This window comes from Carya illinoinensis, chromosome 10 (genome assembly GCF_018687715.1).
Source record: "Carya illinoinensis cultivar Pawnee chromosome 10, C.illinoinensisPawnee_v1, whole genome shotgun sequence".
In the NCBI taxonomy this organism is placed as follows: domain Eukaryota; kingdom Viridiplantae; phylum Streptophyta; class Magnoliopsida; order Fagales; family Juglandaceae; genus Carya; species Carya illinoinensis.
Window position 1 is genome coordinate 2,718,205 of NC_056761.1, and position 27,961 is coordinate 2,746,165.

Genomic DNA, 27,961 nt, shown 5'->3' on the forward strand with positions numbered 1-27,961 from the left:
ATAATAAGAAGCCCTCTCTCTCTCTCTCTCTCTCTCTCTGATGTTATCGCTTTTGTCGAAACGTTTTCATTTGATAATTGGATTAGTAGTTTTTGATTAGGCCATTCCACCTTCACCAGCTACAATATATTCGATTGCCAACATACAATACCAGGCTACATTGGATATACATATATATATAAAGGCATTCATTTAGACAAAATCCAGCAACCCAATTAGGCTTTACACCAAGTGCTTAACGAGGTGGTTAAAAATGATATTAAAGTAAAGAAAAATCTTTTTACAAGCAAATATCGTGTACTAATTTATATACCAATATTGGTATGTAAGGCATATATTTAACAAAACGATGTGAATTGAAGACAAAAATAATTTTTTTAAAATAGGAGATATTCATCTTCTCTAAAAAAATTTAAATAAAAAAAATCATTAGTACATAAATTAGTGCACGAACTTACTTGTACCTAACAAAACTCTTAAAATAATATAGTTAAAATGACGATAAATAATATTATAATAATATCCACATAATACATTTTATAATATATTTCACAACACATATTTTAAGATGAAAATATTTTTATAAAATGATGTTATTTTATAAAAATAATCTTGTCTTAAAGATATGGTTGCATAATATGATGCGAAAAGTGATGTAACTTTATCATTTTTTTTCCATAAAAAGAGGCAAATAATTGTGAAAAAAGTAACAACTATCAGTGCATATGATGCTTGTATTGACAGAGAAATCCAGAAAAGTACTTCATCTTTCTATATCCCTTTGAAGTTTCAGCTGACTAGGACGGACATGGAACAGGGTTCTTCTCAAATCGCAAATGAAATGCATGGGTTTTGCCGAAGAAGGAAACAAAAGAGTGTAGTCACTGTAGTGCTAGTTTCATCTCTACAGGCATTGTCCATATCAATCTCCACAAGCACCAAAACTCAACATCAACCAAAAGAATGAAAATATTGCAAACTGTCATTTGTCTTCTCTTCCCAAGGCTAAACTGCCATTAGACCCCTTTCAATTTTATTACAAATTCTTTATTCTCTTCCTGACAACATCTTCGAACATTTCAATTAACTGGCACACATCAAGCCAAACTCCCACACATTCGCCCAGAGACTTGGAGTTTTGATCCTGAATACTAGAACAGGAGAAATTTATCGAATAGAATTAATACAGAGAAGGAAGAGAATTCACCTTCTCACAAGAATGAGTGGATGAAATTTCAAGAGATAACGCACTCAGCCGGGAACAAATCCCCATTAGGGGTCAGTATCAAATCTAGAACTTTCTTGATCACTCACTAGGAATCCCAAAACAATGGGAATCGTAAATTTGAAACCTCTGTATGGTATGTCGTCGCCATCGCTTCAGACGAACAATTTGAATTCAAAAGATCATTACAAACGGTTTTAACTGATTTGGGACTCAGAAAACACACGTAAGATATTCTTTTAGTGATCTTCAAGGGGCTGAAACTTCACCTAGGAATCAAGCTTTCGGCCTAAAACACTACACGGCATTTGATTCGAACACTGCTCAGACAATGACATGGAGGCACCGAGGCAAGTACAAGTACAAGAATAATGCGTTTTTTTTTTTTTTTTCTATTGCTACCGCTGATAGTAACCCTATTTATTTAGAATAGTCATACAGGCCGTGTAAAGATTCCCGTGCAAAAATATATCAACTTTTTACCATCTCAAATGATTTTATTGGCTGCCTCAGATTACAGCGATATGCCAGGCAATCTTTATTGATTTTATTGTATTCTTTTTTTTTGTTGTTTTTTTGTCTCTAGTGAGTGATGGCTGCTTTTTGTTTTAGGTGTTACTTTTTGATGTTTCGATTTGACTGAAAATCGATTCGATGAACTGAAAACGAATTGTCTTTTCAGGTTAATTTTTTTAGTGGTATTGTTAATAATTTTGAGGAAGTATATAGTTTTTTAACGAAATGTAGTGTCCAAAATTCTTAAAATTAGGGTTTTTCAATTCCAGACCACCTGTACAAGGATCACTTCCACTAATGTTTCGCAAAAGGAACTCAGATTTGAAGATTATCAGAGTCTGACTGTTATTACGATAATGAAAAACTGGCTATGTGTCGGTATATGAAAAAAGGCTTAGCAGCATTAGTTTCTGGTTTGAGAAACCATCAGATTCTCAAACAATGGTATTATAGTCGATCTACGATCAATCTATTTATTCGTTGAAAGGCCACTAGATCGTGTGGATGGAATTGGAGATCGTTAAATCCACTCATGTTTTCTCAACTTGTGCAGAATCTTAAAACACAATACAAAGTCCTCTCTGTTTTTACTGTAATATTGTAGAGCAATGAGCATGAACTTTTCTGGCAATTTCCAGATATAAGATACCCAGTTTGTAACATGAAATCTCAAGGAACGGGGAGGGGGATTCGTATCTTTTATTGTGAGGGAAAGAATCGAGTTTCTTTTATTTTATACCATCTTTTTTGGCCGCAAAATTGACTTCATCCGTATCCAGTGTAGGAATAATCGCAGATTTATAACGAATTTATGCTAGAATCTCCGGTTGAATTGTTCAGCATCTACATTACAATATTCTCCAATATTTTTAATTTTAATGATAAATTTCCAATACTGCAGGACATATTTTAATTTTTTCTAAAGACCCACAAAGCCCTTTCGATATTTTGGATTTTTTTCATTTCTATTTTGTTTTCCTTTTCTCTTCGGTGATTGAGACATTTTCTCATTGGAGTTTATGAATGGACAAATTCTGTTAGCCCATTTGTTTGTCTTCGAGAGATTTGTATCTTTATAAGCGTTTTCTGGCTTTGGTTCTGTCAATAAATAAATTACAGTTCATTCCTATCCTTCATTATGGGAATAAATAAAGGCCTTTCATAGTGCTTTTATACAAATCCTATTCATATCTTAAACCTGAAGTTTCCCGGAATATAAGTGAGAATTTTATGCTGCACATCAGAATTTAACCCTGTTGTTGTTTGTCCATCTGATTTGCATCTTCTCTTTTCTATTTTGCGTATATTTTTCCTGTGGCGTTTCCTTTCTGAAAAACATATAAAGAGAACGAAAGTTGATGTAGTTTTGGATGGTAGACAGGATATTTGAGCAGAAATCAGCTCTGCTTGCTGTTGTTGTTGGGATAGCTGGGTTGCAGTTTTGGTCATTTGTAAATGAACACTCAGGAGATAGATTGCCGAGAACCAGTTAGCCAGAACTATGAACTGATCAATGATCGTGGCTCTGAATTTGCTAATTGTTCTTCCCAATTATTTGGATCCAAACAGTCTTGGCAATTCGGAACTGGTGCTCAGCCACCAACCATGGGTGGAGGATCACAACTGCAATATATTAGGCCTGCTAAATCATCCAGCACAATTATGAGCCGCTTTGATTCACCAGCTTCCACTTTTTACGAAACCGAACGCTGCATGGGAATTCAACAGTATGATAGTCCAGTTGATAACCCCTCTTTGTGTTCCCAAGTTTCCAGGACTTATGATTCGCAGTTCCCTCCGTATCAATCTTCCAGGGAAGACTTTTCCATCGATTCAGCTCATCAAGATGATTCCAACTTTGATTTGAGAAACACCTTGCAGGCAATGGTGAAATCTCAGTTCTTTTGTAATCAATACTTTGAATCCTCTGGAAACAAAATTTCATGCAGCGATTCACCAGGATGTAAGCTTCTTCCACATGAACAAAATAAGTTGCTTGGTGATGATACTAACTATGGTGGGAGGCACCTTTTGATTCCTTTTAAAGGAAATCAGGACGATATGGTATGTATTTCCTAATTTAGAGCTTGTGTACTTTCAATTCTTTACATGCAATAATTCAAGTTTGGCATCATTCCTAATGTGTCAAGATCATTCTGATTATGGCTGGGTAATTTTTCAGGGCAATTGCAATTCACATACTTCCTCACCCCCACAGCTGGGCTGCTCCTCTCAGCAAGGGAAGCAGTTTTCAAGGCTTTCCTCTGAAAATATACACATTACTCCAGGCCATTCTGCTTCAGCCGGGGCAGTAATATCTAGCAAGGCAAGAATAAGGTGGACTCAAGATCTTCACGAGAAATTTGTTGAATGTGTTAATCGCCTTGGTGGTGCTGAGAGTAAGTCATTTGATATAAGCTTCATCAAAGTAAGAAATAAACCATCGGTCTCTGATGATTTTTCAATGATGTACAATAGAGGCAACGCCAAAGGCAATACTAAAGCTGATGAACTCGGATGGATTGACCATTTTTCATGTGAAAAGTCATCTTCAGGTATTAAAGCTTTCTAAAGTACTGTAGATGTTACCTGTAATATTGTTTCAACTTCCCTCCACAAATTAGATTCATTTTCTTTGTTCCCTGCAGAAGTACCGAATTGCAAAATACATACCAGACTCAACAGAAGGTAATGCCTGTGACAATTTTGGTATTTTTCTGAAGAGATTTATTGTGCTTGGTTCCTTTGCTCTTAGCTGGCTGAACTTTTTCAAGTATAATTTAAGAAGGGTGGAGTAATTTACGTTTTTGCTTTGCATTTTGTTCATGAGTGTCACTTTCCTCTCATCATGAGGATATTCCTTTGTTTTTCTTTTTATTTGCATTAAATTTCTATGGAATAATTAGGTTCATGATAATGATGATATCTGTAATTAGGTCACGACAGCCCTAGCATTTATAGGCGATCATTCTCATTATTCAAACCACTTCAGAGAGCCATGAACAGTGTGCTTTTAATAATAGGCTGTCCTTTTTTTCTCAGATCAGACAATCAAGCATTTGAGGTGATCCTTAATCCTCAATGCAAAGAGCGTTCTTTTGATTTGCAAACTACTTTGAAAAATGACCAGTTCTCTCTCGTTGTTGAAGGCAGAACTCAAAAAACCTTGAAGTTATGTTTCAGATTAAGAAAATAAAGTTTAGTTTTTGCAACTCTATAGGCTAGAGTTATTTGAAATGGTATTAATGCTAGCGGTTTCCCCCCCTAACTTCCTTCTATACAACAACTAACATGGCACTAGCCATCACAAAAGTATCCTTAACCTTTCATGTTTTTCTGGTCAATTCCCTGAAATGATCAGGCCAACGTCACTGAAGCGAACTGAAAAGCAATTCAGAATCCATTTATTTTAAGTTTGTGTGTGCATTTTGCTGACTTTCATCAATCTACATTGATCTTTTCTTTGAATAAGATTACAATGAACTTGATTTAACCAGTTAAATAATAATTTTGATTAGAGTAGGCTTTTCTATTGCAGGAAAATTGGAGAAAAGAAACAGTATGAGCAATGTACCCCAGCTCGATGTTAAAATGTAATGTTCATGAATTTTATTCTATTGTATTGGCATCCTACTCAAACACAATTCTCCTCTTAAAATTGTAATTCTTTGAAAATTGGCGTTTGGTTTTATCTTTCTTTTCTTCTTCTTTATTGCTCTGTTCATAACCCTTTGAATGACAGTGGCTTGCAGATCACAGAGGCACTGCAAGTGCAGTTAGATGTCCAGAGGCGTCTTCATGAACAATTAGAGGTGATTTCATGGGCTTTTCTTCTCCATTTCAGATTGTGATTTTATTTATGTCAATATATTGACTTCCCGTTTGACCAGTTCTCCAGTATCTTCTAGTCATTGCTTCTATAAGGTCCACCTTCTCTGCATTTGTTTCCTTCATTCCATGTATAGTGTAGTTTCAGGTATCCTTCAAAAATTGATTTCTCTTCCAAGGTGATCTTGACCTTTTTTAAAAAAAATTTCTTTCACAATAAAAGGAATTTCATATCAATTGGAAACAACTTTATATGAGCTTGAACTTTAGGGTCACCCAGCACAACAGCTTGGGACTTTTGATTGCCTGGCAAGACAATAAGAACAAAACAGGTTGCAGCCTTCTTGAAACCCAGGCAGGAAACGTATAGCGTATATTTACCCCTACATTCTTAACGGTTACTACAAACTGGACCTCACACCTTATATAAGCACTTGCATCTGCTACTCAGGTTTCAAACCATTTATCGAGGGGTTTGCTGGTATATGATCTCCTAGCTACTAAACTTTGCTTGATGACTTATCCGGGCCAGGTTCAGCGAAGATTACAGCTACAAATTGAAGAACAAGGGAAGCAGCTCAAGATGATGTTTGAGCAGCAACAGAAAACAAATAGTAGCCTCTTCCAGAATCACAACTTGGATTCTTCCTCTGCTGAACCATCAAATAGTCAAGAGGTTCAGGTTCCCATTTCTGAAGGTTCTGGAAATTCTTTATTCCCATCCAAGATAAGCTAGATCCTCAAAGCATGACATATGATCTTTTGCTTATACACCTTCAAGCACTTAATCAGTCATGGGTTCCCTGGAAAGCTTTCATCTTTTGCATATTGAAAGCAGTTAAACAGTCATGAGGTTCCTGCAAAGCTCATTCATTCCCTATAATAGAATCAAGACATACGCAGCAGCCTAATTAAGAATAGCATGCAGTGTATTTGCATAATCCAAACTGTATATTTACAGTGTAAATACAATGGAGTGCACTCGTGCATAATTCCCTTCAGAAAATAACTGTTGTGTAAACTTCATGCATCCCTTGTCCATCCTTAAACCTAGTGAAAAACATTCTTGTTGTAAAGCTCATTTAGAGCTTGTGTTAGCGTAAGAATAATGTTGTCTTGTAATTTGTGTGCTCATGTTCTTTTGAGTTGGTTGAAAACTTTACTGAGGGAACCCATATGAAATTCGAACTAAACTCTCTATGGATTTCTTTTCTTTGAGCTCATGAGCTCATAATGTAGGAAAATGTTCTGCAAAATGTTCTTTGGGAACCATTTAAATTATGTCCAGCGGAAGAACTTTCGAAAAAATTGCTATTCATTAAAATCATGGGCCTTTTTTCCTCGTAATTTCTGAAATAAAAAAAACGTGAAAGAAATCGAAAAAGAGAGACGTCATTATTCAGGAATCAGAAACAGCATTTGTGTGTTAAGAGAACAAATATTAAGACAGGCCTTGGCTGCTATTCCTGCAGGAAATTATAAATTTTAGTTTTATCTTCTCTTAATGAACAATGAACATGGTAGTTTTGAAGCACGAATTCGAAAATATTGAACTGCACGGTGCATCCCAGCATCTTTACAGGGTACATCTTGTTTATCTTCTCTTCTTGCTGTTTTCCTAACAAACTTACAGTGTGGGGTATATGGAAGTTTTCGAAGGGTTATTGTGCTAATTACACGAAATTTTTTGTATTTAACCCAAAACCTTGATGATCTTCCATAAACACTTAACTTTGAATAATGGTTCATATGTTTATTAAGTTAGTAAGCCACGTGTAGAAGCCACGTGTAGAAGAGGTTTAGTTAAGTTAGTGTTAAGTTAGTTAGTTTGTATATAAATAGACTTGAACAGATTGTAACAGTGACGTAATTCATTTTTCAATACATTTTTTCTTCCTTGCATATTCTGATATGGTATCAGAAGATGAAAACTCTGCTTCCACAAACCCTATTTTCTCAAATCCTAATCGTACCAGTTCCTTTGTTGAAGATTTCTCAAATCCTTATTTTCTCAATCATGGAGAAAGCCCTGGATCTGTTTTGGTTTCTCAACCTCTTAATGGTGAGAACTATTATACTTGGAGTAGGTCGATGGTAATGGCTCTCAATGCCAAGAACAAGACGGGTTTTATTGATGGAACTTTTTCTTGTCCTGCAAATCGATCTGATTCTCTTTATGTTCAATGGTTTAGATGCAACAATATGGTTCTTTCTTGGATTTTAAACTCTCTTACGCAAGAGATTGCTGCAAGTGTCATCAGTTCCTCTATTACTGCAGAGGTTTGGAACAACTTAAACACTAGGTTTATGCAAGGTAATGGCCCGAGTCTTTTTCAACTCAAGAAAGATCTTTCGTCCTTAATTCAAGATCAAAGTTCAGTTAGTTTGTATTACACAAAACTCAAAGCTTTATGGGATGAATTCTCCAATGTTAAGCCTATTCCCAGTTGTATTTGTCAACCAAATTGTTCGTGTGGAGCTTTGAAGACAGTTATTGATCAACATAATAATGAATATGTTGTTCAATTTCTAATGGGCCTTAATGATTCTTTTACACACATTCGGGGTCAAATTCTCCTAATGGATCCAATTACATCCATTGACAGAGTTCTATCTCTTACTCTTCAAGAAGAAAAACAAAGGAAAGTTGTTGGATCTTCAATCTTGTCTGAATCTGCTGCTTTGTTTAGCAAGAATGTGGCCCCTGCATCGACTTCCTCAACTAATGTCAAGAATTATCAAAAATTAAGATCACGATCAGTTTGCACTCATTGGACATACAGTTGATAGGTGCTATAAACTACATGGATATCCTCCAGGGTATCGACATAATGCAAAGCCAAGAACACCTTATGTTAATCAAGTTTCAGCATCTTCGAATGGCTTTGATGAAACATCTAATGGTCCAAACTCCACTCCTCCATTCCCCTTTACTCAAGAACAATGTAATCAACTTCTCTCATTTCTTCAAAACTCCTCACAACAACCAACAACAATGAATGCTGTAGCAAATCCATTGAGTCTATCAGGTATAGTTAACTCACCTGATAATGTTCTCAAAAAGTCAAATTCTTGGATAGTTGATAGTGGTGCTACTGATCTGATCATATGGTCAGTTCCCTTTCGCATTTTACTACAACTATCTCTGTTGCAAATACTTCAGTAAAATTGCCTAATAGTGTCTGTGTTCCAATAACACACATTGGAACAGTCAAATTATCAGAATCATTGATTCTTGATAATGTTTTGTATGTACCTTCCTTTTCTTTTAACCTCATATCAGTCAAAAAGCTTATTGAAAATTCATGTTGTTTTGTTTTTCTTGCTGATTTCTGTTTCATACAGGACCAACACTCTTGGAAGACGATTGGAGTGGCTAAACAAGTGGCTGGGTTATATTTGTTTCAAACATATGATATTCATTCTGCTGCTAATTCTAGTAAAATTTCTGTTGTCAATTCTACTGTAAATAGCTCTTCTTTTGATCTATGACATTTTAGGTTAGGTCATCCTTCCTTAAAAAGGATCCAAATAATTCACAAATTGTTTCCTGATGTCACTACTTCTTCCACTTTTGACTGTAATACTTGTCCATTGGCAAAACATAAAAGATTGCCATTTAATACGAGTGATTCTATCAGTAATAAAATTTTCGATTTGATTCATGTTGACATTTGGGATCCCTTTGTTGTTGAATCTATCACTGGTTTCAGATACTTCCTTTTAATTGTTGATGATTGCTCACGATGTACTTGGGTATATCTAATGAAAAATAAATCTGACACTCAATTCCTTCTTCAGTCATTCTTTAATCTCATTGAGACTCAATTTGGTATTCATATCAAAGTTATTAGAACTGATAGGGGAAATGAGTTTCATATGTCAGATTTCTATGCTTCTAAAGGGGTAATTCATCAACAAACTTGTAGAGCTATACCTCAACAAAATGGTGTAGTTGAGCGTAAACATCAGCATTTACTCAATGTGGCACGATTCCTCAGATTTCATGCCAATTTACCTCTCAATTTATGGAGTGAGTGCATTTTAAAAGCAGCTCATTTGATCAATAGAACTCCATCACCTTTGTTGTCAAATAAAACACCATATGAAATTCTATTTTCTAAGCCACCAAATTACTCAAATCAGAGTATTTGGTTGCCTATGTTTTGCATCAACTCTATCTCATAATCGCTCAAAGTTTGCACCTAGAGCTCACCCTTGCGTGTTCATTGGATATCCATATGGAACAAAAGGGTATAAACTCTATGATTTAGAAACCAATGTTATCTTTTTGTCCAGAGATGTTATATTTCGAGAATCTGTTTTTCCATTCAAAACAGGTTATGATCTTCCTACAAAATCAATTGTTCTACCTATACCACAAACAAATAATGCAACTTTTGATTATCCTCAAACTCAGACTACTTCTCATTCAATTCCAGAAAATTCTGAGTCAGTTTCTGTTTCAATTCCAGTTTCTTCACCATCAAATCCTGAGATAATTCCCTCAACTAGAAAGTCTACTAGAATACATAAGCAACCATCTTATATTGCAGATTATCATTGCAGCTTAGCCAAAACTGCAGAAGCCACTTCATCATCTAACGCGAGTGAAGGTTCATCCTCAGGTATTCCATATCTACTTTCTTCTTTTATATTATATTCTAATCTGTCTACCTCACATAGAGCTTTCACACTTGCTATATCCTCACATAAAGAACCCAATTCCTTTAGAGAAGCCATTAAACACAATCAGTGGTATGATGCCATGGCTGCTGAAATCAAAGCTTTAAAAGATAATAAAACTTGGACACTTACTCATTTACCTCCTAACAAACATGCTATTGGATGTAAATGGGTTTATAAAGTGAAATACAACTCTAATGGATCTGTTGAAAGGTATAAAACTCGATTAGTTGCTAAGGGCTATACACAGCAAGAGGGATTGGATTACATGGAGACTTTTTCACCAGTTACAAAACTGGTTACTATCAGGGTACTCTTAGCTATAGCCGCATCTAAAAACTGCTCATTGCACCAATTAGATGTCAACAATGCATTTTTGCATGGAGACTTAGAAGAAGAAGTTTATATGTCTCTTCCTCAAGGTTTTTATTGTAATCAAAATAGTGCTGCAGCCAAGGGGGAGTTCATGCCCACTGTCAAGTCAGACTATGCTAACCAACTTGTATGCAAACTCAACAAATCTTTATATGGCCTAAAACAGGCATCAAGGCAGTGGTTTTCTAAGTTTTCCACTGCTCTGTTGAAACATGGTTTTATCCAATCCTCAGCTGATCCAACTTTGTTTACAACACAGAAAAACAGTTCATTCATTGCTTTGTTGGTGTATGTCGATGATATCATCATCGCCAACAATGATGATTCAGCAGTAAGTGACTTAAAGATTTTTCTTCATTCTCAATTCAAGCTCAAAGATCTTGGAGTTTTGAAGTACTTTCTTGGTCTTGAAATTGCAAGATCAGCAAAAGGGATAGCTGTTTCACAGAGGAAGTATGCTTTAGAAATACTATCAGATTCAGGGTACCTAGCATCTAAACCTGCCTCATTTCCGATGGATCAAAATCTTAGACTCTCAAAAATAGAAGGAACACCTCTTGAAGATCCACTCTGTTACAGAAGATTAGTGGGTAGACTTGTTTATCTGACAATAACGAGACCAAATTTGTCATTTGCAGTTCAAATCTTAAGCCAGTATGTAGTAGCACCTACTGATGTTCATTTGGCAGCAGCTCATCGAGTGTTGAGATACATCAAACACAATCCTGGTCAAGGAATATTTTTCTCTTCATCAAGTGACTTGCAACTCAAGGCTTTTTGTAATGCAGACTGGGCTGCTTGCAGAGACACCAGGAAGTCAATCACTGGTTTTTGTATTTTCCTTGGACAATCACTTGTTTCATGGAAATCCAAGAAGCAGAACACGGTGTCTAGATCCACAGCAGAGGTTGAATATCGTGCGATGGCAACTACTACATGTGAAATAACATGGCTGCAACACTTGCTCAAAGATCTGTCTATTTTCCAAACCAAACCAGCTTTGTTTTTTTGTGATAATGAGGCTGTCGTCCACATATCTGCCAACCCTGTTTTTCATGAACGAACTAAACATATTGACATAGATTGTCACATTGTTCGGGAAAAACTCTTGGCAGGAACCATGAAGACTTTGCATGTTTCATCCATTCATCAATTAGCAGATATACTAACTAAGCCTCTCGGTTTTAATTCTTTTTCTAGTATTCTTTCCAAGATGGGTGTCATTGCCATTTACACTCCATCTTGAGGGGGAGTTTAAGTTAGTAAGCCACGTGTATAAGAGGTTTAATTAAGTTAGTGTTAAGTTAGTTTGTATATAAATAGACTTGAACAGATTGTAACAGTGACGTAATTCATTTTTCAATACATTTTGGAATACATTTTTTCTTCCTTGCATATTCTGATAATGTTGGGTTTGTGGAGCTTTCTTTATCGTTGTGGCGGCCCGACTTGAAAATCTGACTCGATAATGATTCGTTACGATTTTTAGTGAATTTTCAATAAGACTTTTTCGGCAATATTTTTTACTCATGAAGCGTCAGGCATAGAGTTCATTCGATGTGTGCTTGACACTACGCTTGAGCGAGTGTTGCATAAAAGTGAAATTAGGATTTCTTCCATATAACCATATAAATATGCTTATTTTGTACACTACGACCGTTTTGATCAATGAAAAATTGTCCAAAAAATGTACTTTATGATTCCTCAACATAATAAAATTCTCTACAACTTCATGGATATAGACATGTTGTCGAACCACATAAATTTATATTGCGTGATTGGTTGTTTGATTATTTTTTGTTTACTTTTATTTTATTGTCATCGTTTTTGCAACATGATATAATTTTAAAAATATGCAAAATCTAGTGTACTTATTTTGAAAAAATAAATATTTTAACCATAAAGAGATCTCATAAAAATAAACTCATAAACTAATGTGCTTTGATATAATACGTTAAATTAAATTAATAAATTTAACATATCATATAAAATCATATGAATTTGTGAGTTTATTTATGAAATATTTTTATATGAATTTTAAATTTTTCAAAAGGAATTCGCTAAGTGCTAACTTGCTCGTCCTATAATAAAAATCATATTCCTTTAATTTTTCATAACCCATTCTATAAAGAGAACTGTTACATCAAATGATATAATTTCATAAAAATAAATTTATAAATTAAGTTAGTTTTTAACTCTATAATAAAATAATTTTTACTGAAATAAATATCTTTCGTAAATTCACCCTGGGCCATAGCAGAAAACCGAACAGAAACTCGTCAATTTCTCCCCATTTTCCAATTACAGTGATGGAAACCGTTTGCCCAAAGCTCGTGGACGATGTCGTCGTTGACATCTTCTCCGAGCAGCTTGCCAGAGTTGTTCGACTTCCATTCGATTCCGTTATTTTTCCCTGCTCCCAAACAGCCTCTTAAGCGAATAGATAAAAAAAAAAATAGAAAAATGAAATGGATGGGTCCCAGTTTATGACAATCCTGTCAGGAAATGGTGACACGGAGCTATGATAGGCCAGTCCATGGTATTATAACGGCTTTTATAAAGCCAAACAAGCCCTAAGGAGAGGTACCCGGAACCCCATCGTTACCTAGACCAATTCGCACACTAGGCAGTAGGCACTTCCTTTACCCGCACAGAGAAAGAAGAAGAAGAGGAATGGAGGGCATGAAGAAGAGAAAGCTGGGAGAAGCAGCGGGTGACGAAGAAATACCATCGGAAGAAGAGCTCCGCTTGCTGCTTGATCCTCTCCCTAAACCCCAGCTCGTCCATCTTCTCTCTAAACTGTACGTTTCTTTATCCCCGTCCCAATTAAATCAACCCTGCCCATCGGTTTTTTTTTTTCCAATTCACTTCGCCCCCTCCCCCAATTTCTGCCCCTGAAAAGTGGAATAAGAAGTGTGATTTTCGTTTGTCTTCTTCACTTTTCAATTGTTAAGGTTATACTCTAAAGCAAGGTTCTATTTCCCCCCTCCTGTTTTTGTCTTTCCGTTCCGCAGATGAATTGAAAATACCCCGTCAGTCTGAGTTGCATAAAATGACATTTTGGAAAGCAAATATATATATATATAGATATATATATATATATCTATATCACGCTGGTGATCAGGAAAATATATAAAAGACATTGGAAGCCATTGTATTGTTTTTTTATCCTTCCGTTTTTCATTTTTATTTTCATTTCTTGAATACCAAGGAAACTATTTTTATACCAAACGTATTTGTTTGTTCTATAGGGTAGATAATATTTATAAATTTAAGGCAGTTGTCCCATTCTGGAAATTTGTTGTGTATTTCATATTGATAAATATAAGGCTTAATGTTGGGGCTTTGTTTTCTCACTGCCCCCTAGTATATTTAGTGATAGCATCTCTTGCTAATGCTTATCATAAATGTTCTGTTGGTTACTGTAAATCATTTGGAATGGAGCACAAATACGCCAAGTCTTGGAGTTAAGGTTGTGTATTTGGCTTTGGAAGTCACTTAAAGGTCGGTCTCTCACAAAGGCCGCAGGAAAAGAATTGAGTAGTCTTATTAATGGAAAAAGTAAAACGAGATACAGGCTCTGAAACGTGCAGATTGCTGTAATGCCTGTAGGTATCACAGGGCAGTGATGCTCCATTATTTAGACATCACCTGATATAATCATTAAAAGCTACTCTTGGGGCTGTGAATCTAGCCATTAATTGATTCTCTTCAGGTTCCGGAACTTCTACTGTTTTTACTTAGAAATAGTATATGAAGTGTTAATACAAAACATAAAAGATTAGGAAATGAACTAAAGCATGATAATAGTCATCTTCAATGCACGAAGTTTGGAACTTGGTGCAACTTATGCTTCAAGCCATGAGACCGTGACTTTGAGGCAGGCCTAAATGCCTAGAGCCTTGAAATATAGAGGGACCTTGTCTGAAACATATATGCGTTTGTCTTTCTGTCCATGCATGTGCTTTATAACGACAATCACAATCTTTAATTTTTCAAACAAAACATCAATCCGCCTTTGAGCTCGTATTGGAATTTTGGTTCATGTTGCATGTGAGAATGTTGTGCATGTGTCATGAGAAGGGGCCACATCAGTGTTGCTCCTGACTGTATGCTGTCTGATTGATCCTGTGCATGTGTGTTTGCTTGCATGTTGAGGCATAAAGAGGCTCCCAATATCCTTCAATTGCAGAAGAAATTAGAAGTATTGCCAGTGCAGATCCTGTACATCGAAAGCTTTTTGTTCGTGGCTTGGCCTGGAATACCACTTCAGAAACCTTGTGTGCTGTGAGTGCATTGCTGATTGCTGATGGTGTTTTGTGCGTCGTGCTTGTGACTGTCCCATGATTGTTCACTGAACTTATATCTTCAACTTAACCCCTTTCCTTTAGCTATTTTTCTTCTTGACTTCTCAGAAAATTGGAGCACTGAGCCAGTATGTATGCTGAACATTTGGGATATTTTGTTCAGGCATTTCTAGTGCATGGAGAAATAGAGGAAGGAGCTGTGATCTTTGACAAAGCAACAGGAAAATCGCGTGGTTATGGCTTCATTACTTACAAACATATGGATTCGGCTCACAGTGCATTGAGAGCACAGAGTAAAATGATTGATGTAAGCATTGTCCCTTTTTGGGTGAAATTGGACTTCAATCTCATTTAGACCTCTCTCTCTCTCTCTCTCTCTCTCTCTCTCTCTCTCTCTCTCTCTCTCTCTCTCTCTCTCTCTCTCTCTCTCTCTCTCTCTCTCTCTCTCTCTCTCTCTCTCTCTCAATAGTCTACGCTTGCAAATATGTTTCCAGTGGTTTTATAGAATATCCTGGAATGTAAACATCTCTGTCATAATATTGTCCTGTTTGCGGTGGGGACAATTGAGTGTTCTTCCCATCTCTCTCCCTCTCTTCATAAAGATGTCTACACCATACAATCATAATTTTCCCCATGCTGCTTCAGAGTTATTATATAAGAGCATCAACTCCATCCTATTGCATGAATGGACTCTTCAGTACCTTCATATGTGTAAGAAGGATGGTGAATCTGTTAACCATCTCTTTCTTCATTGCGAAGTGGTAACGAAGACTTGGAACGAGATTTTTGTAAGGGTAGGTATTGCTTGGGTGATGCCTATGCATGTGGTGGACTTCTTGACTTTCTGGCAAGGTATTGGGGGGAGTAGAATCAGTGCAGCAGTGTGGAGGATGATTCCCTTGTGTTTATTTTGGTGCCTTTGGTTGGAGAGGAATGGAAGGTGTTTTGAAGATTGTGAATGCTCTATGGGGGAACTTAGGGAGTTTTTCCATAGCAGTTTAAGTTTTTGGGTGAAGAATCTTGTAAGGGATGGGAACTTTTGTAATGGTCTGTTTCTGTTTTAGTCATGTTCCGTTTTAGTAGTGTTCTGTTTTTTTTTTTATAAGTAATATGATATTTCATTGATAAAAAGATAGGCATAGCCCAAGTACACTAGAGGTATACAAAAGCATACACCTTTCTAAGAACTAGAAACCGTTATAGTAGTGTTCTGTTATAACTTTTATTTAGGCATATTCTCTTGTATACTTCCTATGTACTTGGGCTATGCCTATTTAGTATTTATTTGGAATAAAATTCTCTTATTAACTAACTAAAAAAAAAAAAAAAGTACCTTCATAATGATGAGTTTCTTGTTTTCTTTTCATGGTTGATTGAACATTTTCATTCAGGGCCGATTGGCTGTTTGTAATCTTGCTTGCGAGGGCTTGAGTGGAGCAAGTACAACACAGGATTTAGCCCAGAGGAAGCTCTACATTGGGGGATTGTCACCAGATATCACTAGTGAGAAGCTGCTAAGCTTTTTTGGGAAATATGGTGAAATAGAAGAAGGTTCAGTTGCATATGACAAAGATACAAATGAATCACGGTATACTACCATGGGCATCTCTTATGTTGTCGAGATTATTTATTTATTTATGATAGTTAATAATGCAACCATCGTTCTCAATTTTCTTTGTGTAGTGGGTTTGGCTTTGTGACATACAAGATAGTGGATGCTGCAAAGAAGGCCATAGATGATCCAAATAAGCTGCTTGGGGTGACTAACTATAAGCCTTGTGTCTAGTCGTAATATTCAAATATTGCTTTCTTCATGCATGACCCTTCGAAAGTAATAGGCCTGATGGGTGTTATGCCTGCAGATCATTTCTGTTAATGAAGCCTGAAGAAGAATTTAGAAAGAAAGAAAATAGAAAATTACACATACAACCATTTTGAGATAACAACTTCGAGAAATTGGATCTATTACCTTTCCGTTCAATGTAAATGAAGCCTGTAAAGAACAGCATGTTGGAAACTCTCTCATATTTCTGAAAAGTCAATCTCATTTTCTTGATTTTAGGCACAAATTTTAGATTGTGACTGTTTAGGAGACTCTTGTATACACCCTTTATACTTCAGTTTCTCATCAAATTATTGGAATTTTTTATTGGCTATTGAAAGAAAAATCTGAAACAGAGAAAATTTCTTGGTTTATCAACTCGAAATGGCAATATTTAATTTTTTATTCTCCATCTTATTTCAGTTGCTACCAAGTTAGTAAAATTAGTCGATACAAAAACGGTTGGAGAAAGCTCTATGCTTGGAAGAATATAGGACTTACAGGGGGAAAAGATTTTGCTTTAAATCATCTTGTTTTGTCACCGAAATAATTGGTTTATTGATGATGTCAATGGTTATGTGGATTTTATTTTTTGGTGTTAATTTTTTGCAGGTGTAAACTAATTTGTTTCTCAACGTAACTAATTAACCTGATGTTTAGTGGTACAGGATTTGTATGTTGGGGCCGTTCTATATGTGCCGATTTGAATAGCACTTGATATAAATAAGATCCTTGGATTTGGAGGATTGTTAGATTAATTTGTACATCTTTGTACTTGAAAAAAAAAATGTAAACTTTTGTGCAATCCCTGGTAATTATATAGAGCAACTGTGGCAATATGTTTTGGTTGCAGGGAAGGAATATAATCGTGAAGCTTGCCGATTCTCACAAGGGCAAATCACTACAGACACAGTTACCCACAGCAGAGGTCCCTATGTCCTTTCCTATGGCAGCTGGATATCCACAGCCTGGAAGTGCGCATGCCAGTACTACTCCTGTTGGCTACACTTACCCTCAAACCGTTGCATCATACACTGCTTCTGCTTACCCTAGTGTTCCTGCACCACCTGCTCTGTACCCGACCCAACCTCAAATTTCCTATCCACCTGTGGCTTTAAAAGAAGACTCCTATGGATTCCCATCAACACAAGTAGGAATTGGCGGCTACCCATATTACATTTCCAAACAATGATTACAATGGCTGCGAATGAACTATAAAGATGGTGATATTTAGGCTTCATCTCTCTCTTTTTCTGTGTTTGTTGATCTGATCTCAGCAACTACTACTACAATAGTAGTGTTATTTCTCACTTACCCTGTTGTATGTCATGGTTTCTGCAGGTTAGTACCTGGTCTTGCGCGTCTGGGAAGTATTGTGATTTCATAGATGGCATGAAATCTAATGTTTCAACATTTGTTTCTACTTTCTGGTTATACATGGCTAGAATAACAGGAATCCAGTTCTACAGTGGTAGGATAGTTTCTCACTAATTCTGTAATTCATATGATTGTTTTATCTTTCTTGGATCGGACGTGTAAGTGTTAGAATGAAGTTCCTAATCTTATTATTTCCTTCTCGGATCAGAAGTAAAAAAGTGTAAGGATGAAGTTCCTAATCTTATTTCTCCTTTCTATTCATCGGTTTTTACTGTTTAATCTATTATAAAAGCCTCTTTTCCAATCTAAAAACAGAGCAAAACTTGAGTCTTGCATCGAAAATAAAGAGGCAAATTTACAATTAATGATGTCCTAGTTATCGTGGCATATCACTACTGTCTTGCTTGCCGGTCAGTGTTTCGAAAGCCGCCCTTGTGTAAGTGAAAGCATAGGAAACAGTTGACTGACTACAACACTACCTTGAGTCCCACAGACTTCATTATTAGTTCCCGCATTGTGTTTGGGAGAAGGGATTTGGGCGGAAAGGAAGCAAGATGAAGGGAAAATAATGCAGCAATATTTGTAATATAAAAAATGTAGTGTTGTTATTATCTCTAGGGAGTTTTTGAGTCGAAGTTGTGAATTTTATTTTTATAAATGTTTAAAGATAAAAATAAAAATTACCAATTCGCCTTGTCGGGAGCTGTTTGAATAAAAAAAATTTGTAAGAAACTGGATCCCGTCAAGCGTCCGAAGACACCCAAACATGCGTCCGCCATTAGGTTTTATATATTTTTCTTAAAAACGAACTCGCGAGTCTCGATTTCGTTTCTCTCATTTTTCCTGTTATTCCAGGCTTTTCAAGCCTCGAACAGTCGAACCTGAAGCGGCTCCATGAATAGACCATGACCTAAGCTGGACGCCACCATTAATGCTTGGTGTAAATGTTTTTTGTATATGAATTCCATTTCTCAGAATCTATGAAAATCCCATAACTCAAAATTATTGAAGATACTCCCGGTCGTTTCGCGATAACTTCGTTGAAAACCCTTCTCTGGGAGTTTGGGGCTTAACTGGTCTGCACCAAAGTTCCATAGATATGGCTGCCACTGAATCACCAGAACAGAACTTCGCAACTCAAACTTTAACGCATACTGAGTAGACCGCACGTGTCATTTCCGCCCACCCATCAAAAACCAAGGTAAGAAGTCCAGCCCAGAGACTTCATAGTTCATACTCCTTGCTATTTAACCTAAAATTGTTGAACTACTGGGTTCTCCATTAATCACGCACTGTTAAGTCTCTTCAAACTGGTCATGACCCGTTTGGCGAAACTGAGAATACTATCTATTCTCAAATGGGCTTCTTCAAATATCGGCGAAAGCCTCCTTGGATCATCAAAAGCCCCATTTTGGCCAACGAGGGCTTTCCTCATTGCCCAAAACCCTAGGTATTATAGAACAAAAAGAACTCTTCATATCGAGAACTGTGAAGAGTCGGGTGAAGCTTCTTCTGCTAATAGCAAAAATGTTGGTAAATTTCATCGTGCCATGAGAAAAGAAGGCCAAGCTGCATTGCTGGATTATTTGCATTATACTAGGAGCATACAATTCGTGGATGCTGAGAACATGAGTAAAAACTCGCCTCATTTTCTCGGAAAGCTTTTGGAAAGGGTCGAGAATGAGGAGAACATTGGACGGTCTATAACCCGGTGGTTGCGTTACCATCCTATTAATGAATTTGAGCCTTTTTTTGAGAGCTTGGGTTTGAAGCCTTCTGAGTATGTTCCTCTTCTTCCGCGTAAATTGATATTTCTGAGTGATGATGATTTGTTGATGGAGAATTATCGTGTATTGTGTAACTATGGGGTTGCACGTAATAAGATCGGGAAGATTTATACAGAGGCAAGGCAAATTTTCCGATATGATTATGGGGTATTGTCATCAAAGCTTCAAGCTTATGAAGAGCTGGGGCTTAGCCGGTCAACTATAACTAAGTTTATTGTTTCTAGTCCATATATTTTGATTGGAAATGTAAATGTGGAGTTTGTTCAGGTATTAGAGAAGCTGAAGAGTTTTGGAATGGAGATCAGTTGGATTGAGGGGCATTTGCTGGAGGGGATTACTTATAAGTGGAGTCAGATGCTTCTCGTTCTATGCTTGTTTAGGAAGATGGGATTAAGTGAGGAGCGGTTGGCTGGATTGATCATCAAGCATCCGGGGCTTCTATTTGAGGGCTCAGGGGAGAAGACACTTTCTATAATTGGATTATTATTGAAACTTGGATCTACTATGGACCAGATATGTATGATATTTTTACAATTCCCACAAATCCAAGTTATAAAATTTGTTTTGAATTTGAGGCAGTGCCTTCTTTTTTTGAACGAGATTGAGATGGAGGTCACTGAGATTAGGAAGATCGTCTGCTCTCACGCCCTATTGCTTGGTTCATGTAGTTTGAAGAAAACCAACAGCTTGCTTAATAATTTGAACGTCGGGAAGAAGCGACTCTGTAGATTTATCCAGGATAACCCACAACAACTGAGTAATTGGGTTCTAGGAAATAAAATTGAGGCATTACCAAACTCAGGAGAGGACCTAAAATCACAAATCCTGAGGTCTGAGTTTTTGTTGAAGTTGGGGTTTGTAGAGAACTCGGACAAAATGAAAGCAGCATTAAAGGCATTCCGGGGTAAGGGAGGAGAGCTTCAGGAGAGATTTGATTGTATTGTGAAAGCTGGTTTGAATCCAAAGGATGTTTCCAAAATGATTAAAGCATCACCTCAAATTCTTAACCAGACGAAAGATGTGATTCAAATGAAGATTGATTTTTTTGCAAACAAGTCAGGTTATCCCATTTCAGCTTTGGTGACATTCCCAGCCTATCTTGCATACACAATTCAGAGGGTCAAGCTCAGGTTAACAATGTATAATTGGCTCAAAGGTCAAGGAAGAATAGATCCCAACTTGGCTCTGAGCACCATAGTTTCATGCTCAGATAAAGAATTTGTACTGCAGTATGTAAGACATCATCCTAGGGGCACTCAGGTTTGGGAGGACTTGAAGAAAAAAATTTATTCTGAATAAGTATTCATGAGAAGGTGGGGGAGGCATCAGTTGAGGACAAAATGAAGGAGAGTCGTTTAAGATGGATTGGACTGGTGAAAAACTTATTTCCTCATATGTGTACGTGTTATATTTAATCTCGCATTTGGACTTGTTATTGCTCCATATACATTTTCCTGGAAAACTTATCTTCTCATTGAAATTGCTGTACTTGTTTGGATTTGTCTCTACCTTTTCGTTAGCTTTGCTTATTTTATCATCATGAAAGCACAAATTTGTCAAGACAGATTGTAATATCAAGTAACTGCATGGCCACCAAGTGAATTTTTGGGATTATTATTTCTATTAGAGATCGATCAACTGTAGCAATGAGAAAACATGAATGCATATAAACGTAACCACGACTCACTTCTGTTCTCATCTAATCTGACTAATAAAGTAGCAAGCAGCTAAAACTTTCCCGTTAGGTTTTAATCCAGGTTTATTAATCAAAAAAGGTTTCAATTCAGGTTTTCATAGATTTGTTTAAAAACGAGTAATCATGTTGACTCACTTCCATTACTCAGAGCTTAGATAGTTTGTTTTATTAATCTATATCTGTATACTGTTGCGAGATGACCGGGAAACATTGTAATTTTGACTATTTCCATGGGCAGAGTTTGTCACTTGTTTTTTTCTTTTGGCCATGCAGCTGATACTTGCGAGTTACTGGTAGTGGCAAGCTCAAATGGGGTAAAATCCTAGCCCGCAGTCACCTTATGACAAGGAACAGACTTCTATCACTAGATGTTTAATTGCCATCTCGAAGTGTAGATTCGTAGCGAGGAATGCGGTGGTATGATTCCCCCCCTAAGGCGGGAACCTTTGAAAGAAGGCAAGTTCTATGTCTTTGTGGGATTCTCTTTCCAAATATTCATGCGAGCATAGAAATTTTATATACCATGCTGGCACAAACTTTCATATTGCCCGTAGTCCTTGTTAGCCACATCATATTTAGCGAGCAATGGTTGCACATTACTAGAGTGAAGAGCATATACGGTGAACTTTGCAGCAGCCTCAATTATTTCATGTTATTTTCATCATGCAAGGAGAGAAACCAATATTATCATTAGGGTGTGTGTGTGATTTTGACTCCATGAGTTTCTTGCAGCTGTTGAAACAAAGATAGGAGTAGTTGTTCTGATCTGTAACAGAAGTTGCTATCTCTCATTCATTTTAACCCCAAATATAAGCTCTCTCTCTCTCTCTCTCTCTCTCTCTCTCTCTCTCTCTCTCTCTAAAAAATCATTTACATGGGTAAATGGGGGTTGGATAGAGTTGCTCCCAATTTTGAGTTCTCTCTCGAAATTCACGAAAATAAGAAACCATGACACTGAATACGGATTGAGCACTATGAATCCCTGATCCTAAAACCATTTTCTTGAATCTATCGAATTGAGAAATAAAGTCAAGCTTTGTATGCTAATTTCTGTCTTCCAACGTAGCATATGGTAGTAATCGGCAGGAAAGTGATAAAACAGAATTATGATTATGGTAGTGATGAATAAAGTAACCAAACAGAACTTGCAAGAAACTCGTGGGATTTCATGAATTGAAATTGTGATTTGTGCATGACTGTCATTCAATAACATCAAAAAATTAGCATTTCTCACTGTTCTCAGGCTGGGCTACACACCACAAAACTCGAGATATATTGAAAGTGTTCTTAAAACGTCAAAGACTAAAATTATGTTTCGACCCTTCTTTTTTCCAATTCATGGGCTCATTGTTAGCTTGAGGTATGGTTGGATTACGTTAAAAGGTACTGCTTTTTCTCTTTTCTTGCACAAGTAATATTGTTTGTTTCCTCCTTTAAAGTGATTAATTATAAAGAGGAACAACCTTTGCAGTTAGGAATTTTCCGATGCTTGTTGGGAACCTAAACAGCAGGGCAACCACTTTATCTTTGACCAGAATGATCAGGCATTATATCTGTAATATGTAAAACTTACGTACGAAAACAACCAATCAAGAGAGACCACCTAAACACATCAAAATGTAGTGGCATCCACGCTTTCTTTGTCTGCTCCTTTAACATTTGATATAGGTACGATATGCACTTATGTTGTCCTTGAATAGTTTGAATTTTAAAATATTTTCCAGCTATAATCTAGTTTTTTTTTAATTATCTATAAAAAATTTCTATACAAATCTAAATTCTAATATCTTTAATCCAATGAAAACGCATAATTAACAATATATTGAGTATTAATAAGAAGATCTAAGAAGGAATATGTTACTAACAATATATTGACAAATTATTTTATTGTAAGGTCTTTATAGCACATATCATTTGCGTTGCATAATTATATAAGATAAATTTTAAAAATTAAATATTATAAATTAAATTATGACATGTGGATAATGTGTGGTTTAAAACCTTTTAAAAAGATAAATTATTATTTTTTAAGTCTTTTATTTAGCAAATTATTTTTTATAGACACGTCGGTGAGCTATATAAAAGGTTTTTTAAATAAAGTATAACCTACAATCATGATTTTGATCCCAACCAATTGGCTTCATCAAGCAAAGTCATATATTTGGTATAGGCTACCTACCGTTAGGGCATTGTGATTGGTGTTTTATTTACTTATTTTTTTCTAATATTTTTTATTCTAATTTACCTATCAAAAAAAAAAATATTTTTTATTCTAATTTTATTACTTAACACAGTTGGTGTATACTAAAGATTTGTTTAGACAGTGAAATGAGATAAGATAGTTTTAGATAAAATATTATTAAAATATTATTTTTAATATTATTATTATTTTAAAATTTGAAAAAATTAAATTTTTATTATATTTTGTGTAAAAAATTAAAAAAATTATAATAATAAGATAAAGATGATTTTTAAATCGAAACGCACCTAAAAAAAATTGAACCGTGGCTACTGTCCAAATTTGGGTTGATTAAGAGGACTTTTCTTTCACTGTCTCCCCCATTTTTTTTTTAATTTTTTAATTTTTTTGTTTGTTGGTTAATTGTAAATTTTACAGTATTCAAAGGTTAAACAAGATTCCACTTGTCCCTTGTATATTCTTTGCTTGTGAAAGTTCCATGGAAGTTCCATTAATAACTCATTTGCTCTTAAGAAACAAATAATAGTTTGAAAATTTGACAACTTTCACCTCTGACTTTTTTTCTTATTAAAATGAAAGCCCTGTGATGATGATTACTCTATATCGTATCCAGCGTTGATAACACGTGATATGTCAATAAAAATAATGAAAATTATATGAAGTACACTGTTTATCTTATTCTTATCCTATCATAATGATATGGCATGTTATATAGTTGAATGAAATTGTAATAAGGGTGTGGATTACATGTCATTAGGCCATCAGACCAGTAACATTTTATCTGTTTAAATTTTATAATTTAATGTTTTGTTAATAGCAATAAGAAAATTGAAAATTTTCAAAAGTCCAAAGACAAATACTATTTTCTATATATGATTTATCACAACTTATAATCAAAGAAAACTATATTCAAATAACTTCATAATCATATCGAAGACAAAATTAGCATTCAATACATTCTTTCTCTCTCTCTCTCTCTCTCTCTCCCTCTTATTTCCTCATTTCTCTGCCACTATTTGTCTATCAAGTAGTTATATTTTCTTAACTTTTTTATTTTCTTCAAGGTCGAAAAAAATAGATTTACAATTTTTTGTCAACTCTAAAGAGATTTTCCTAGCACAAGAAGACTTTCAAGCTGCAAATCATTTAGAGGCTAGTGGCAGTTTTGTAAAAATATCGTGCGTTCCTCATGTGCCATCTTTTCTGACAGCTTTTCTTGCCACACACACTGAATCACTGAATTGTCATATCAGGTCTTTCAGATCTGACTTTTGTGGATGAAAAGAAACAAGTATGGTGTCTTCACACTCCGTCACATATACCAAAATCTACTAAAGTTGGTCCAAACTATAATTCGTCTTTTTTATATCTATCTTACTATTTTTCTTATTGTTTAGTTTTAGTTTTTTTTTTTTTGAAAAAAAAAAAGAGTTTGTCTATAGAGGTTGAATTATCTCTTTCTATGAAAAGTGATGTTGAGTCTATTTTTAAGCAAAATGTTGTCTTTTAAATATTTGTCTATAAAGAGTATCAGCAATAATGAAAAGCAAATTAGTCATAAAAAAATAGTATACTGATGGAGCTCTAAATGCATTAATTGGTTTATGAGCTAATGGTTAATATGAGGATATCCTTACATATATGCATCTGGTCATAAATGTAAGTTTTTCTGATGAATAACGATGACAGTTTTCCTTAAAAAAAAATACATTATTTATGCATGTATAAATATGTTATCAAAGCACGAGTAGATTACTAATTATATTCATCATCTCTATATTATACATTTATTTTTTTAACAAATATATGATATAAAAAATGATGAGTAAAATAATTCAAACTATTAATTATTTATTTATAATTGAGTATTCACCGAAAATTTGAAAAAGGGAGAGGTTGGTTCGAGCACGAGCCTTCGGCATGACGCCTGCTACATTTTTCACCACACAGACCACTATTTTCACCAGCGGATCAAAAAAGGGGGAAAATCCTTTTAACTTCTCGACCACTTTCCATGTCCTGGCTCTCTCGCTGCCTCTTCCTCCTCTTTGGCTAAGCTCTCAAAACCAGTATGTATCTGAGAAACCTCTTCAAGCCTCAATCGTGTATGCTAACATTTTTCCTTAATCACATCATTTACTAATCTGGGTCTTCAGTAGTTCTCCTTCAGATCATAGCTTCCACCACTTTTGGCCTCAGTTACTTCACGTTGAAACCGTCAACAGAAACAAAACCACTTGTTTCTTGAGGTTTTAATCGTCTCTCGATTAGTATAAATCAGATTTTGAGAATTGGGTTTTGCTTTTTACATGCAGAAAATGGATGTGTGCTTATAAGGTTAGCTTCATTTTTGTTGTTTCTCTCTTTCTGTAAAACATACTGTATAATAGCAGTGATATATGTTCGCTCTAAATTTTTTGCTTTCGGAAAAGAATTAAACTTGATCTGTTCTTCTTGGAATACGTTGGAAAATAAAATAAATTACTATTTTTAAACATAGATTCTAGTTTTTTGAGGACTGAGAATTTAAAGACCTCTACTTCACTGAGAAAAATTAAGCGCAGATAGGCCAGTATTTCATTTTCTGGTCCGAAACGATATAATACATAGGATTTATGGTTTTGGTTCTTCTTTTTCTCGTTTATTTATTATTGATTTTTTTTTTCTATGTATTGTTCAAAGTGAAGTGAGCATCGATTTACCTTTGTTTTGATCCTGAAAAGTATTCGTTTTGCTTATTTGGCTTGTTATATGACGAGCGTGACTTCGTTTGTGATATTCTATCTTCTTTTGGTTGTTTATCCCTTGATTTTTCCGTTCTCGATGTATTTGTTTACCATGGTTTCCCTTGCTTTGTGCGGACACTACTGATGTTTGAGTTGGTTGACTAGAAAAAGGATGTAGGAAGAGGAGGCCAACTAAAATCATGAATTTAATTTTGTTAAATAGGACGTCAGAAACATAACCAATTGTATTTATCGAACTTATCGGCACGGTTAAGGCGAGTTTTCATATTCAAAACTATACGATCGCAAAACAATTAATTCAAGATTGTATTTTTATTCTATTTTATCTTTTCTCGGCTTCCTCAGCAACCACATAGAGGGGTAGTATACAGATTGTTATATTTTATCATGATGGACTGTAAGCTTTTTAGTTTGTTTATATTCCGTTGTTTTTAGTAAGGCTGTGGATATGCCCTCTTAAAGATTGCTGATTTTGGTTCAGGTTATATATCCCGATTCATTCCCACCTGTTGTCATTATGAGCTTCAATGTTGCCATTATAAAAAGTATCTTGAATCCTCTGCTGTGAAATAGCTAGCCTCTTAGTTTTCGTATCATCATTTAAAATTTGCAGTCTCAGTTAATACGTTTTAACTTGCATCTCTAAGTTCATCCACTTGACTTTGCAGCAATCTCCTTGAGTTGATCAAAATTTTATCAGGGGAATTTCTTCATTATGGGAAGAGGTAGAGGAAAAGGAAAGAAGCGAACTGCTATTGCTGTCCGTGAGGATCATGGAAGTGGTGAAGAAGGAAAAAGTCCAGGGTACAGGAGAAGAGGAAGGCCTCAAAAACCTTTGAAGGATGAAATCGAAGAAGAAGCAGAAGAGGAAGAAGAAGAAGTTGCTGAAAAGATAGAAGAAGATGGTGAGAATTCTAAACGCAATATTTCTAGAAAAGATGTGAAAAATCAAGCTACCATAGAGAATGGACGAAAGAGGAAGCGGTCTGCCCAGGTCAAAGAAAACATAGATTCGGTGGGAGTGGAGAATGGTATTGGAACAAAATCAAGCACCAATGATTCGACTAAGTCTGTCGGATTTCGACAAAATGGAAGTAGGAGAAAAAATAAGCCTCACCGAGCTGCTGAAGCTGGTGTTGAGTGCAAGTGAGCTTGGATTAGCTATTATAATGGTTGCATAGCTTCTCGTCCCTTGGATAAGTCATTCGTATGGAGAGGGGCTTTGTTTACTTTCATATGGTTTCCTGTAATTCCTGTCATATATTTGCTTTTTGTAATATCTGAGCTCCCATTCCTCTATGAATGATTTTGATTGGGAGGTTTTGGAGCAGATTATCCTGCCAGAATTTTGCATGGAGCTAGCACCTTTAAAAAATATTTACTACTTTTCTGCTA

General features: G+C 35.6%; 4 protein-coding genes across 13 annotated transcripts; all 4 read left to right on the forward strand.

Annotated features, from left to right (window-relative positions):
• The first annotated feature begins 1,774 nt into the window (after positions 1 to 1,774).
• LOC122279204 (myb family transcription factor PHL5-like) lies at positions 1,775 to 9,234 on the forward strand. 6 transcript variants are annotated; one of them, XM_043089627.1, is made up of 7 exons: positions 1,775 to 3,805; positions 3,924 to 4,140; positions 4,220 to 4,296; positions 4,393 to 4,429; positions 5,265 to 5,334; positions 5,484 to 5,553; positions 6,021 to 9,234. In XM_043089627.1, exons 1-7 carry the CDS (start codon positions 3,197 to 3,199, stop codon positions 6,303 to 6,305), a joined length of 1,365 nt encoding a protein of 454 aa, XP_042945561.1. In that variant the 5' UTR covers positions 1,775 to 3,196; the 3' UTR covers positions 6,306 to 9,234. The 6 variants fall into 6 exon arrangements, with proteins under 6 accessions (XP_042945561.1, XP_042945563.1, XP_042945560.1 ...); XM_043089629.1 differs by having other exon boundaries at positions 1,777 to 3,805; positions 5,280 to 5,334; XM_043089626.1 differs by having other exon boundaries at positions 1,779 to 3,805; positions 4,390 to 4,429.
• A 3,951-nt stretch (positions 9,235 to 13,185) lies between these two features.
• LOC122279206 (UBP1-associated protein 2A-like) lies at positions 13,186 to 18,397 on the forward strand. The gene is made up of 7 exons (XM_043089633.1): positions 13,186 to 13,431; positions 14,797 to 14,917; positions 15,101 to 15,244; positions 16,329 to 16,525; positions 16,621 to 16,696; positions 17,613 to 17,982; positions 18,101 to 18,397. Exons 1-6 carry the CDS (start codon positions 13,304 to 13,306, stop codon positions 17,949 to 17,951), a joined length of 1,005 nt encoding a protein of 334 aa, XP_042945567.1. The 5' UTR covers positions 13,186 to 13,303; the 3' UTR covers positions 17,952 to 17,982; positions 18,101 to 18,397.
• Positions 18,398 to 18,844: 447 nt separating this feature from the next.
• Positions 18,845 to 22,467, forward strand: LOC122279203 (transcription termination factor MTEF18, mitochondrial-like). The gene is made up of 2 exons (XM_043089625.1): positions 18,845 to 21,321; positions 21,893 to 22,467. Exon 1 carries the CDS (start codon positions 19,453 to 19,455, stop codon positions 21,220 to 21,222), a length of 1,770 nt encoding a protein of 589 aa, XP_042945559.1. The 5' UTR covers positions 18,845 to 19,452; the 3' UTR covers positions 21,223 to 21,321; positions 21,893 to 22,467.
• A 3,264-nt stretch (positions 22,468 to 25,731) lies between these two features.
• Positions 25,732 to 27,961, forward strand: LOC122279207 (VID27-like protein). 5 transcript variants are annotated; one of them, XM_043089638.1, is made up of 3 exons: positions 25,741 to 25,888; positions 25,979 to 26,068; positions 27,235 to 27,961. In XM_043089638.1, the coding sequence occupies exon 3, from the start codon at positions 27,282 to 27,284 to the stop codon at positions 27,714 to 27,716; it is 435 nt and encodes a 144-aa protein (XP_042945572.1). In that variant the 5' UTR covers positions 25,741 to 25,888; positions 25,979 to 26,068; positions 27,235 to 27,281; the 3' UTR covers positions 27,717 to 27,961. The 5 variants fall into 5 exon arrangements, with proteins under 5 accessions (XP_042945570.1, XP_042945572.1, XP_042945569.1 ...); XM_043089635.1 differs by having other exon boundaries at positions 25,743 to 25,888; positions 25,979 to 26,156; XM_043089636.1 differs by lacking the exon at positions 25,979 to 26,068 and having other exon boundaries at positions 25,732 to 25,888.

Excerpts from the sequence above, each read along its gene's own strand:
- LOC122279204 (XM_043089626.1), top strand. The coding sequence starts at position 3,197 with ATGAACACTCAGGAGATAGATTGCCGAGAACCAGTTAGCCAGAACTAT. Across the intron at positions 3,806-3,923 it reads AAGGAAATCAGGACGATATG|GGCAATTGCAATTCACATAC; the intron begins GTATGTATTTCC and ends GTAATTTTTCAG. Across the intron at positions 4,141-4,219 it reads TCGCCTTGGTGGTGCTGAGA|AGGCAACGCCAAAGGCAATA; the intron begins GTAAGTCATTTG and ends GATGTACAATAG.
- LOC122279206 (XM_043089633.1), top strand. The coding sequence starts at position 13,304 with ATGGAGGGCATGAAGAAGAGAAAGCTGGGAGAAGCAGCGGGTGACGAA. Across the intron at positions 15,245-16,328 it reads CACAGAGTAAAATGATTGAT|GGCCGATTGGCTGTTTGTAA; the intron begins GTAAGCATTGTC and ends ATTTTCATTCAG. Across the intron at positions 16,526-16,620 it reads AAAGATACAAATGAATCACG|TGGGTTTGGCTTTGTGACAT; the intron begins GTATACTACCAT and ends TTCTTTGTGTAG.
- LOC122279203 (XM_043089625.1), top strand. The coding sequence starts at position 19,453 with ATGACCCGTTTGGCGAAACTGAGAATACTATCTATTCTCAAATGGGCT.
- LOC122279207 (XM_043089636.1), top strand. The coding sequence starts at position 27,282 with ATGGGAAGAGGTAGAGGAAAAGGAAAGAAGCGAACTGCTATTGCTGTC.